Source organism: Globicephala melas, chromosome 2 (genome assembly GCF_963455315.2).
Source record: "Globicephala melas chromosome 2, mGloMel1.2, whole genome shotgun sequence".
Lineage (NCBI taxonomy): Eukaryota > Metazoa > Chordata > Mammalia > Artiodactyla > Delphinidae > Globicephala > Globicephala melas.
Genome location: NC_083315.2, coordinates 36506117 through 36519990, shown reverse-complemented (window position 1 = coordinate 36519990; position 13874 = coordinate 36506117). Strand labels below are relative to the sequence as shown.

The following is a 13874-nucleotide window of genomic DNA, read 5'->3' as shown; positions in this document are numbered from 1 at the left end:
CTGAATCTGAAATCTTAACAGGGAAATATTCATAAGAGACTCTGAAAGGAGCCTCTGAGCATTTGTTATGGAAATGTTCCCCTTAATCATCACGTAAACACCATCAGAAAATAAGAAACTCCAAAAGGCACTGAAATGTAGAATTCACTTTCTAGTGCTTTTATTTTAATCAAAATCACTCACTTATTTCCAAATAACAATAGCATAGATAACTGTATAGTAGTGTTTAAATCTATATCTACTGACCTAAACTTGCTAGCAAAATTCCTAATGTCTAAGACCATCATTATAGTATTAATCATTAAAAGTAGTAGCAACAATCCCATTTGAACCCACAAAATTTCTCTCTTCTTACATGCGGCTTCATCCACTGACAGTTCATTAGCCAGAATGCCCCCGATCTTGCTAAAGGCAGGCATCTGGATCCCATACTTCTCCAGTTCAATCTTCATGTTGTTGATTTCTTCTTCTACAGGGAAAAATTAAGACCCAAACAAGCAAGTTAAACACCTTTCCATAACAGAGAAGGAAACAGATTCCTCAACTACAAAATGTATTGGATAAAATGACATCTACCTCTTAGGGTTGTTAGAAGGATTTAAATAAGATAATATATGGAAAGCACTTAACATGATACCCGGTACATAACATGCACTCAATAGACACAGTATTATCAAGAGCATCAGAAATAACTATAACATGAGACTGGCTCTATTGAAAATAGTTCTCCCAAACTGCTACTTATGGCATTCCCTATAATGAACTTACGAATGGAGCAGCTTTAAAGGCAGCTCGAACAAGAAGTGAATCACAAGCCAGTTATCTGTCTTTACAATCCAAATCACTAGCTACTATTACACAATTTCGTTTCTAAGGCAGAAAGCCAAATGATAAAGAAAACAACATGTAAGGTTTGGCCCTTGCCCCAAGTCTGGGGAACAACTTCTCTGGAAGGAAAAATATCACAGATAAAAGTTTTATTTACAATTTTTAAAACTCCCCGGCCTACAAAAGATTTGACTCTATCTTACCCCTAACCAATATTACCATTGTTCTTTTGCTCCCCAAGCCCCCATCTCTTCAAGCATCTGACTATAGCAAACACCCACCCAAATAAGCTAAAGTTTTAAAATTAGTAAATTGTCATCTTTGTATCATCTCGCTCCCCTTCCCTTGCCTACAACTGGTGCTCACTGGAAGGGAAGGGGCAAGACTGTTATAAAGATTTTTCACTGTACATGAACCTTTAATGTTACATGTTAGTATTATATTATTTTTTACATACTATACGTTAATATTCTTTCTAACTTACATATAAGAAAACTGAGAATTATCAATCATACCCATGTCATAACTGAGAGAACAGAGCTTGAAATTCCAAGTTTAGTGGAAGAAGAGGAGAAGCAGGAGAAGCAGGTTACTCATGCTTTTTTTTAATCTCTGTTGGCACAGTGTTTTTAAAGCCGTACGTCTTTAAGATTTGCACTGTTGACTCTCCAGGTTATTTCCACATAAATCAAGCACTTCCTGCCAAGGTTGTAACTTCTTACCTGTGAAGTCAACCTTTCCATATAGGTCTTGAATCTGAGGAGCCAGGCCTAGTTTGAACAGGTACAAACTGGAAGATATAATATGCAAAAGAGTCAGGCCTCGCAGCTGAACCTCCCTGTTGCTCTAAGTTCAAAGGGGAAAATCAGCATAAAGAACAGAAACACTCTGAACACAGAGACTCCCAGTACTCTACCATATTCCACTTTGCAGTTACAATACTTTACCTCAGAGCCTTTTTTTAGTTTTACATAACAAGGAGGTCCTTAAAAAGTCACATAATGTAATGCAAAAAGCACTGGACTGGGAATCAGCAGATGCAAGTTTAAGTCCCAGCTCCAGCACAAATCCAATGTGTGATTAGATGTTAATATAAATGTTAACATAATAAATATAAGTGAAGTCTCTTCACTGTTTACCTTCCTGTGATCAGTAAGTTTTAAGTAACAGGACATTTTAGAAAAGTCTCATAAAAATGATTCAGACAGCAAATCTTACTTAAGCTGAATTCATATTATTGATGGAAAAGTTTAATTCAGGTACTTTAAGAGTTTTAAATAAAGTATATATTATAAATCTTTACTCTTTAAATAAAAATATCCTACACTCTAAGCTCCATGAAGGCAGGGACAATGAAAGTCTTATTTACCAATGCCTACCCAGAGCCTGGCATATATTAATAAATATTAATCAATATTTCACAGATGGATGGAAGTCTGTAACATGAGTTAGATTAACTGGATTCTAAGGCTCTAGCAGGTCAGAATCAATAAATTAGAAGAGATCAGAAGGGTGACTTCCCTGGTGGCGCCGTGGTTAAGAATCTGCCTGCCAATGCAGGAGACACGGGTTTGATCCCTGGTCCGGGAAGATCCCACATGCCATGAAGCAACTAAGCCTTTGCGCCACAACTACTGAGCCTGCGCTCTAGAGCCCACGAGGCACAACTACTGAGCCCACGTGCCACAACTACTGAAACCCACAAGCCTAGAGCCCGTGCTCCGCAACAAGAGAAGCCACCGCAATGAGAAGCCTGCGCACTGCAATGAAGAGTAGCCCTGGCTCGATGCAATTAGAGAAAGCCCGAGCGCAGCAACGAAGACCCAACGCAGTCATAAATAAATAAATTATTTATTTATTTATTTTTAAAAAAAAGAAAAAGAAGAAGAAATCAGAAGGGCACTCCACAGGGATTAACGTGAGCAAGACACTGACAGCCTATCAATAAGGGAGGAAATAAAAAAATATCTAAGAAATAAATCACAGAAACTCAATAGAGCAGTCTACAGTTTTTGCAGATAACCTATAAACCTCAATATTATCCAAATACAAATATGTATCATGCATATTGCATTCACAGAACTGATCAGAACCCAAACTGCATATAATAAACCCCAATGCATAATCTAAAAAAAAAAAAAATCAAGTGTTCTAAAAATACATTAGAATATATATATCCACAATAACTAATCACTTTCTCAGATAAGTGCAAATATAAATCATATGTATATGATTAAGGGCTTTTCTTTAGAATAAAATGCGCAAGATGGAAATACATGAAGTTCCTCTCTGCAAAGATTTTACATCTATTCAATAAAGTTTCCAAAGCCAAACAGTTAACAACTTTCTATACACATTTTACCTTATATACTTTCCCCACACAATGTTCCATCTGCATTCTAAATTAGTAGAAATATTTTTCTCCAGAAATTTCTTCCTCTTTTATTCTTACTTTAAAACAAGAAAGTGGCTGCCACACTTTAACAAAAGCTTGGGCATGTCACTTTCACAGTCCCAAGAACAGTGAGTTAGCTTTTAATGTCTTTCAACAGTAAATTAAAGGTGTTACAATGATATCACTAGCTGCTATAAAAAGTAGAGGAGTGGTAAGCAGAAAACAGATGGGCATCATCTTCCTTTTATCTCATTTTAATTATTAGGAATATTTTAAGGATATGCTGGAGTTTTAAATGGAATCATAATGGCCACTTGGATCCTCTTATCCAGCATCCAAAGTATTTAACCTCACAGCTAAAACTTAAAACTCCTAACAATAAACACCACTTTCAATCTTTGTTCCTAGTCTCCTATGTCTGCTTACAAATAAGCTGTTAGGTACCTATAATAGTCAGCCTGTAATTGAGCTCAGATTTCTTTTTCTTTTCCTATCTAAGATACACTTTATAGCAATGAGGAAAAGGAGGTTGTGTTAGCCTATCTGGATTCCAATTACTGTTACTGATTGTAGAGTAACCTATGAAAGAAAGTTTTACAGTGTAAACAGCATTATAAAACACCCCCAACAAGCCTTGGGGAAGCACCCCTAATCAAATACACTACTTTTCTGCAAAGAGACATATGAATAATCATATTAAGTAGATAAACATTCTAAGTAATCTCAATTAATACTGATCAGATCTTGCCAACAAAGGAGTTTGAACTAAACCAAAACTCATTTTTCAGATCTTTCAGCATGTTTTTTTGAATTTAGGATAAAGGATTATGGGCCAATTTAATCCCAAAATCAGTTCTTAGAAAGATAAAGCATCAGAGGAAATGGAAAGGAAGTATACAAATATATTTGAAATAATGGAGAATTAGGGTCTTATCTGAGAGTGGAATGTAATCTACAAGAGTAATTTAGTCTCACTAAAGTACAGTAACTGTCTCTGGAATAATGCCAGTCAAGACTGAGGGAGAAAAAAAAAAGATGGCAGGAAGGGAGAAAACAAGAAGATAAAGCTTCTCTATCACTGTTGATCCAAAAGGGAAACAGTGTCTCACCCAATACAGGTAAGTGAAGTGAGGAACCTGCCTTGAACACTGCTGTGTAAAGGTAAAGAAGAGGCTCAAGCAGTTACAAACACTTCCTACATACCCTCCAGGAAAAACACTGTAAGGGAGGAAAGAAATCATAAATCACCAACCAGAACACACTGCTGTGTATATACTTTCTAAGCACGAACTGCATATTGAACAGAAATGGAAAACAGTAGCAGGCTTCCTCCCTTTCTCATTTTGACTCCATCATTAGAAAGGCAGTTAATTCTTCAATCTGTCTTCAGAGAATTTGAGGGCCTGGGACTCAGGTTACATTGCAGAGAGTAGTGGCTACAGAACTAGCAGAGAGGAATTCTGCCAGCTTAGTTGCTGTGCCTGCCAAGTTCAGATATCCATTGTAGGTACAGCCTTCACAAGGTTATCAACATAGACTTCACAGAACACTAAGCCAATCACAATACTCAGAATTTAGCTGATTTTGGCTCAGACATATGCATCTGAAATTGCTACATTCTGAAAATTCTCCAATATATCACCTATTCATAAACAATTTTTTTAAAATTCTCATTTTACCATTGTTTGTCCAATGTTATGCTATGTACCTTGGAGGGGGAAAAAAAGTAAGACATGACTTCTGTCCCTAAGATGCTAATAAATGTAATAGGGAGAAAAGATATGAAAGAAGCAATATATAACAAACAAACAACAAAACGAAAATCACACACACAAAACTAAACCAAAAAAAAAACAAAACAAAAAAACCCCCCAGAGGTTTAGAAAAAGGAATGAGCTGAGGTCATTTGAGAAACTTCACCAAGAATGTGGGAACTGAGCTAAAACTTGATTGGATAAGCAGAGACAAACATGAAGAGCCCTTCGACAAAGTACCATTTCCTTTTTCATTTATAGGACAGAAAGTACCCCCTTGAGCTGGGGGAGGGAGAGGGAGATTTGTTATAATGTATAATTTTGACACACATTTATTGTGATTATAGGCTAGGCATCTAAGTGTTGATACTAAAGACACATGGATAAAGAACAAAGGAAATACTTCTTGTCCCTAAGGAATCCACAAGAAAGCAAGTTATAAGAACAAACAGTAACCAGAGTACAATGTAACAAGCACTATGCTTGAAGTAAGAGGTATGTTATAAAATGCTAAAGGAGCACAAAGATGGTAAGTAGCTAATTCTGCCAGAGAGGGAAAAAGTAAGAGAACATATTAATGGTAGCATTCTGAGGTGGCACCTGGAGAAAAGCATACGTTAAACCAAGGAGAAAAGGCATTTCAGGGCTTCCCTGGTGGCACAGTGGTTAAGAATCCGCCTGCCAATGCAGGGGACACGGGTTCGAGTCCTGGTCCACGAAGATCCCACATGCCGCAGAGCAGCTGAGCCCATGCGCCACAACTACTGAGCCTGCGCTCTAGAGCCCACATGCCACAACTACTAAAGCCCACGCACCTAGAGCCCGTGCTCCGCAATGAGAAGCCTGCGCACCGCAATGAAGAGTAGCCCCCGCTCGCCGCAACTAGAGAAAGCCTGCGCACAGCAACGAAAACCCAATGCAGCCAAAAATAAATAAATAAATAAATTTTAAAGAAAGGCATTTCAGGCACAGGAAACAGCAAAACCAAAGGCAAGAGTACATAGCCTGTTTGTTGAAAATACTAGAACATAGGTACACAGGAGAGAATGGCTGGAGGTGAGGCTAGAAAGGAAGCCTCAAAATATTTTATGAAGCGTCTGCTACCATTAGGGCTGTTTTGGAAAGAGCTCTGACAGCAGCATGGCAGATGGATCAGAAGGGAGAGAGCCTAGTGAGGGAACCCTCTAAGGAGGTTAATGCATTCATTAGTCCACACAAGAGATCTATTAGTCCTCAGTTATATTCTCTCTTTTATGGGTTTCACACTGATTCCAGTGATACCAAGGATCTGGCAAACATTTGATCCAGAAACTGGAGACAACAGGTTTCTTGTGGGTCAATGTATATATTATACATTCATACATATAATTAACATTTATTAAGTACACATACAGGATGCTATATAAGAAGAGCAGCCCAAGAAAAAAATCTCATCCTCATGTCCCTTCTCATACTTACTTCTATCATCTTCTGCTTTAGGCCTACGGCCATCAAGTAAATTTGCACCACTCTGAAGTACTATACTACTAGCACCTACACCTCTCCCATCCCATCCTCCATCCAGACATATCACCTCTTCCCTCCAATTTAGTACTTCATTCATTCTAAGAGCTGAGGACTTGAAATTAAGTCATCTTCCAAATTTACTATGAAGCTGTGATAAAATTATACCTTGTTTCAGTTCCTATTTATTATTTTTGCATTGACATAAAAATTACTTAATGAACAAATGACTTGTCAAGGTCCTAGATAACTTAATAAATTATCAATCAACCATTTGATATTTGCTGGTATTATTTGAAGATGTTGCCAAAATTTAACTGTACTACCAAAGAGTATCAAGACACAGTGTATTTAGTAAATCAGTTTATCAGCTTGAAACAAAATGAGAAACAATAAAAGTTTTCAAATGTATGTAGTTTTTATAATTTTTAAGAGACTTTAATTTAAAAGAAAGGGACTACATCTCAAGAGAAATGCATAGTTCACTGAAACACTAGATCAATAATGAAAGATTATATTATGTTTTTAGAGGAAGATTTTTTGTTATTATAGGAATAAATAAATCCTTTCTCCCTAGAAGAACACAGCTGTTTCTCACCATTTTGTTAAGATAATAGTGCTCTATTCTATTTGAAAATTCTGAAGCAAATGCAAAAACTTTTTCATCATACCCTGGACAACAAGCTACACACTCAATTCAGATGTGACTCCTAAACTGCTTTTTTTTAAAATTGAGATATGACTGACATATTATATTAGTTTCAGGTGTACAGCATAATGATATGATCACCATAGTAAGTCCAGTTAACTTCCATCACCACACATAGTTACAAATTATTTTTCTTGTGATGAGAACTTTTAAGATCTACTCTCTTAGCCACTTTCAAATACATAATACAGTATCATTAACTGTAGTCACCATGCTGTACATTACATCCTCAGGACTTATTTATTTCATAACTGAAAGTTTGTACCTTTTGACCACCTTCACCCATTTCGCCTACTCCCAAATCCCCGCCTCTGGCAACTACCAATCTATTCTCTGTATCTATATACTGCTTATTCTACCAAGAAAATCTGATTACCTAAGTGCATGGATACAGTAGATACATCTTGGCATGTTCTTTCGATCATAGATGTCTGTAGTTTCCGGATAAAAAATCTAAAGAGAAATAAAAGAAGTAGAGTAAGGCATCCATCCACTAGAGTTCATTTAATCATTCAACAATCATGAATAATACAAGTAAAACTTTGGACAATTAGAAAACATTGTCAGCATTTGGCAAATAACCTCATTAGGGTGAACAGACATTTCATTATAAGTAATGTAAGGAACAAAATGATACAATACACAGTGAAAAGCACTACTTGGAAAAGACTTATTTGGGTCAACCCACTGAATTTTACTAAGTATGTGAGAGTGAGTTACTTACTGCAGACACAGACATGGGCAAACAAAACTCAAGTTCCAGTCCAGCTTAAATCAGTGGCAAGTGTATGAGGCTCTGAAGGATTGCAATCTTCCTAGTTGCTATCTAGCAGGCCTAGATTGAGTAATAATAGCTCAACAATGAACATTTACTAAGTGCTTCAGTATGTGTAAAATCACTACATTTAGACATTGAAAAAAACTACAAAATATTAAAATGTGTTGTAATGCTTGGGGGAAGTAGAAAGATACACAGATAAAGTAGGTAGAATAGAGGATGTATATGGGAATGAGAGAGATGGGGAGTTTTCCTTGGTAGCATGTACCACAATTAATCAACTATGTGCACTGAAATTATCTGTCTGACTCCTCCAATAGACTATAAGCCACATGAAGGCAAGGACTAGGTCTATATTGTTCACTGCTGTATCTTCAACGCTAAGCCCAGAGTCAAGGTCATGGAGGGAGCTCTCTATGTTTGATAAATTAACGAATGAGGTAGGATAGGAACAGGGTAAGTTTAGATGGAGAATTGCCTTGAATTTCAAGACCTTTTCTCATGGTAATGTGGTACTATACAACTCAATCTGTAATTTAGAGGAATAAAGGGGTAACAGTGGATTAGAGAAGTGAGACTGGATTATGAAGCGATTAGAGGAATCTGGATGAGCAATAAAAGGCAGTGAGAAGAGTACTATAGCACTTTGTATCTAACTCTATTATAGAACTTAACACATTGTGTTTAATTACTTGTTTTTATGCTTGTTTTCCCCCACAATACCTATTGCTCCTGATGAGGAAGAACTGTGCACCCCCAAGAGAAATGGGGGTCTTTTTTGATAATTTTTCAAACTTTCCATGCTCATTTCCTAAGATTGAAATGTCTTCTCCTGAACGGTGAAAATCATGGTCAAAGTCAGTCACCCTCCCAAAAACAGTACAGAATACATTTTAGAAAGCAATAGAAAAAAAATAAGGTTGGGAGGGAGGATAGAGGCAGATTATGAGGACCTTGAAAGTCAGACAAGTTTGAACTTGATATTCAGGCTTTAGAGAAGTCCTAGCTTTGGAGCCAAGGCTAAAAACAACCTCAGGAAGATCTGACTGGAGACAAGACACAGGATACACCGAATAGTGAAGAGATTGAAGCTGAGAAAGCAGGCTGGGAGGTTGTTTCAACAGATAAAAGAGACATTGCAAATAACTGAGGAAGGCTTGGGGAATGACTGCATTTAGGAGTCCAAGGTAAATCCAAGGTTTTGAGACCGGATGACTGGGAACATAATGACATGGTACCATTTATGCAGAGGAGAGGAGGTTCACTTGGGGGAAAAGGTAGGTTTAGTTTTACATATGAGAAACTGTAGGAGATAGAAAGCTATCCAAGGGGAAATGTCCAGCAGCCAATTGAAGAAACTGTGTTTACCTTATAGCAAAGAGTCTTCAAAACAACTGAAACCATGAGAATGAGAGAATGTAGCTAAAATAAGAATTGCATCTTAAGGAATGCCTGCCACTAGGATGTAGAAGGCAGAATAATTGAAGAAAACAGAGGACTATTAGGCAGATTAAAAACAATTTTAAAAATCAAAACAACAAAATGTTTCATGTAGGAGTTGGCCAACAGCACCAATTATAATAAAGAGTCAAATGGATAAAAACCAAAAAATTATCCTATTAAGTCTCTATAATTTGTATGTACCATATAAAGAGATTAGGGAAGATATCCCAATAAATACTATTATTGTCAATTATCGATCACATGTTATATTATGAGCAAAAACACATTTTTAGGCTAAGTATCTTTAGTCTACATTACTCAGAAGTCTTCTGGACTTAAATCATATAGAGCAGACATTTCAAGGGTAATAGCCATAATAATCCTATTGTTCCTGATAGCCTCAACAGTTTGTTGAGATTGTGGTCCAGGACAATGCACCACTGTTAGTAAACAAAAAAGGTAATAAGATTAAATTATTAAAAAGGCATTTTGTAGTAACAGTACTGTTAGCAATAGCAAATATTAACAAAGCTCTTAGTACCATTCAAAAGAGGTTAAATTGTTATTGCCCATTGGGCATACTATATAAAAAACAGGAACAGGAAGTTACAGGTGCATAGAAAGGCCAAGTAGCTGTAAGAACTTGACGTATTGCATTTCCTGACATTTGTGGGGCTTAATTCTCAAACATACCAGTGCAAGGAAGAGAACTTCAGCACTTTGCTCTGAAAAAAAGAGGATACAAGCTAGTCTGCAAAGACTTAGCTCTGAATTTACTCAGTTCAACAGGTATGTATGCAACAGTGAGCTGAGCACTCTGCTAAATGCCAAGTGTTCATTCCAAGTGGTTTCAGCCACTTTCTGATACTCCACATCTCATTTCTTTTTAATCTTTCTTTGGTTACAGAAATTTAGACTCCACAGAAACGTATAAAGAAAATAAAAACCACCCTTTAACCCCATCACACAGAAATGAAAACTATTTCTCCTTGCAGATTTTTCCCAAGAATACTCACTTTATTTTTAGACAAAAATAGTGATCTCATTTTAGCCAGAACACAAGCTCTTATAATCGTAGCCTGTTTTTTTTTTTCACTTAACACATCACGGTTATATATATATAGATTGACATCATCCTTTTCAACGGCAGCACTAGTATTTGACTGGCTGTAACACAATTAATACCCTGAGTGAAGGAATATGTGGTTTGCTATCAATTTTTTCTATCATATGCAATGCTGAAAAATCCTTACATATACATTTTTTGTGCTTGTCTAATTTTTTCTTTCTTTTTTTGAGCCGGTGGGGTGGGAGTGGGGATAAATTCCTAGAAGTAGAATTCTTAGGTCAGAGGATAGGGGGGGAAAAAAAGCTGTCCATGCCTCTAACAGTGACACTGTATCAGGGCCTCTACGGATTCAAGGTAGGACTAGGTAGCTAGATGTATGATCAGGCCACCCAAGATGGCTATTCTCTTGCTCTCTGTACATCTCCTGCTCAACCAGTCCCTGCTTCACCTATACCCTACTCATATGGCTGACATTCCCTCTTAATTATACAGCCTAATCAGTAAATGTTAGTGATCTTTAGATCAGAATGGCTCCACTATGATAGCTTATCAAAGGGAAAAACTCTGCCCAAGGGGCTATGAGGGACATGCCCCTCTGCTGCTTTCCCTGGTAACTAACTGATGAGCCAAACTGACGTCAATTCCCCCATAACTGGTAAACTCCTCCTCCCCCTCATCCCCACCCCCAGTAGCAAAGACTGCTGCCGTGTTCTGCCTGCTGTCTGCCGTCCACGGTAGGGTGTCACTCCAGAACCCTGACTCGGACAGCTGAGATCCCCTACCTAATAAACCAGTGATGTCTCTGTTGCTGTCTCCGGACTCCTCCCTCATTCTCAAGGCAACTACAAGGCTTGCAGGCCTGCAAGGTGCAGCCCAACACTTGAGATGGCAATTTCATTAAGAGAAGCACTAAATAAACTCTTGAGCAAAACACTCAAGGATGCACACTCCCGTATCAAAACTACAGCTATCATTCCAAACTCATTAAATTGTATACATTAAATATGTATGGTTTTTCTGTAATCAATTACACCTCAATAAAGCTGTCAAAAAAACAAAAAACCTACAGCCACCTCCAAAACCAGATAAAAGAAGTAAATCTCATTATACTGCCTCTACAATTTGAAATGTAAAATAAACCCTTCATATTACCTACAAATTTGGTTATTCTGAAGCTGGAAGATGACATTTCTAAAATATTTCCTTATGTTTCCTAAAGTCAAACTTGAATGTAGCAACTTTGTGAATAAAATCCAGTGAACTGTACTCTTTAAAATGGTGACTTTCATGGTATATGAATTTGTTTGTTTTGTGGGGGGGAGTCACATTGCTCAGCTTGCAGGATCTTAGTTTCCCAACCAGGGATTGAACCCAGGCCCTGGCAGTGAAAGTGCCGAGTCCTAACCACTGGACCACCAGGGAATTCCCTCATGGTATGTGAACTTTTTTTATTTTTATTTTTGCAGTATGCAGGCCTCTCACTGCTGTGGCCTCTCCCGTTGCAGAGCACAGGCTCCGGACGCGCAGGCTCAGCAGCCATGGCTCGCGGGCCCAGCCGCTCCGCAGCATGTGGGATCTTCCCAGACCAGGGCACGAACCCGTATCCCCTGCATCGGCAGGCAGACTCTCAACCACTGCGCCGCCAGGGAAGCCCTGAATTATAATGTTTATAATTTGGTGTAGTAAAAGTAACTGACATCATAGGGAATTTCTCTAGGGTGAGGTGAAGCAGGGATGAGAAATATAAAAGAAAAAGAACAAAGCTATTTCCTAAAACAAACTGAAGAGATCCTTTAGTATTAAAATATAGATAGATAGATAGATAGATAGATAGATAGATAGATATATTACCAAAGAATCAACTGAGAATAATTTTACAGGTAGAATGAGAACTGTTATGCCAAACAGCCAGAACTAAGCCAGAACAATGAATATCACATAAATTACCTTAGGCAATCCAATCTCACCCATGGCATTCAACCACTGAATCACATTATCAGTGTGTCTAAAATGGAGGCCAGTTGCCTAGAACAAATAAAAGACCATTAGGCACTGTTTGGCAATATTGAAGCAAATACTAAATAAATACTCTGTATCAATAAAAGTTTCCCTGTAAGACTTTACATGGTCCCCTTAAACTTAAGGTCTGTCTGTATCATTACACATTCTAATCTCCAAAAGCCAAATCCACATCTCAGCTCTCCTCAGTTAAGAACCATCTGGAGAATCTTCCTGTGTACAGTGTGCTCAGCAGAACATGGTCTTTGGAATTCAATTATGTTGGATTCAATTCCTGACTTGGCTATCTATTGGTGACACTGGGCAAGTCACTTCACCCTACTGATTCTGAGTTTCCCCATCTTTAACACCTACTTTATGTTTGTTGGAAAGATTAACTGAGAAAATGTACATAAAGTACTCAGTGTGGTGTCTGGCAAGTAGAAGATACTCCCCAAATGAGGTATTTTCATACTACACATATAAACATCCCCCTCTTAACCTCTACACCTGTTGTTTTTTAGGAAGGTTTACCCTCAAGATGGTTAGAGGTGTAGGCTATTGTCTTTACTGTTGCTGCAGACTGCTCTGTCTGCCTGTTCTGCACACATTTTTTAGAGTCAACAGAACAGCTCAGGAGGTGTCTTCAGAATAACCACTTATTTAAAATTCAGCATATAAGTCTTTGCTTTTTGATGAAGAAAAGTTTCTATTTGGGATGTTAATTTTGGCTTAAGACCTATACTTTCCTTGTTTTCCTTTTAATTTAAATATTAAAAAGCCAAACAAAAAAACCAACTCTTTTGATTCTGTCTTCATCCTTAACTCATTCTGAGCTCTTGCCCAATTCTTACAGTTGACCCCTCTTACATTTGCTCTTGGTTTTGCAATCTTCCACTATCTTCTATACTCATCCTTTTTTCAGATAAGAGCTCTTAGGAAAGCTCCCCACAGAAACTCTGTGAGCAATGGGAATTCGGTCCTTGTCAACATCCCAACTTAATTAAAGCAGTCCTCTTTTTGAGGGCCCTGGGCCACAAGAATCAATCACGTATCTCAATTTTCTGAAATCGGATCACTGTCCTGTTTTACCTTAAACTTTAATATCATGGGGTGATTTTCTTCCCCCAAAGTTGCTATTGCTTTCAATTTGCCAACAAATCTCAGAGCTTGGTTAAAATTAGACTTAAAGTAGTAATTCCCCTAGTTACTTCCTCTACCTTCTAAGAAATAAAAAATTCATCAAGGACCATGAAAATTTCTAGATACAAATTACTCATTAGAATTGTGCCAGAAATACGGACAGCTGAAGTTCTTTTACTACTGTATCTTGACTTTGCACTAAATTTTCTCCACTCTGCCAGGTATTTTATTTTGTTGGAACAAACACACTTACA

General features: G+C 37.6%; 1 protein-coding gene across 3 annotated transcripts in view; it reads right to left on the bottom strand.

Annotated features, from left to right (window-relative positions):
• IQGAP1 (IQ motif containing GTPase activating protein 1) overlaps positions 1-13874 on the bottom strand; it is a 102239-nt gene that overhangs the window by 52226 nt on the left and 36139 nt on the right. For all 3 annotated transcript variants that reach the window (XM_030878563.2, XM_060293813.1, XM_060293814.1), the window contains exons 4-7: positions 12427-12504; positions 7566-7642; positions 1551-1618; positions 356-469 (exon numbers count right to left, since the gene is read on the bottom strand). In XM_030878563.2, coding sequence (XP_030734423.1) covers positions 356-469; positions 1551-1618; positions 7566-7642; positions 12427-12504 — 337 coding nt within the window. The remainder of the gene's footprint in view (positions 1-355; positions 470-1550; positions 1619-7565; positions 7643-12426; positions 12505-13874) is intronic.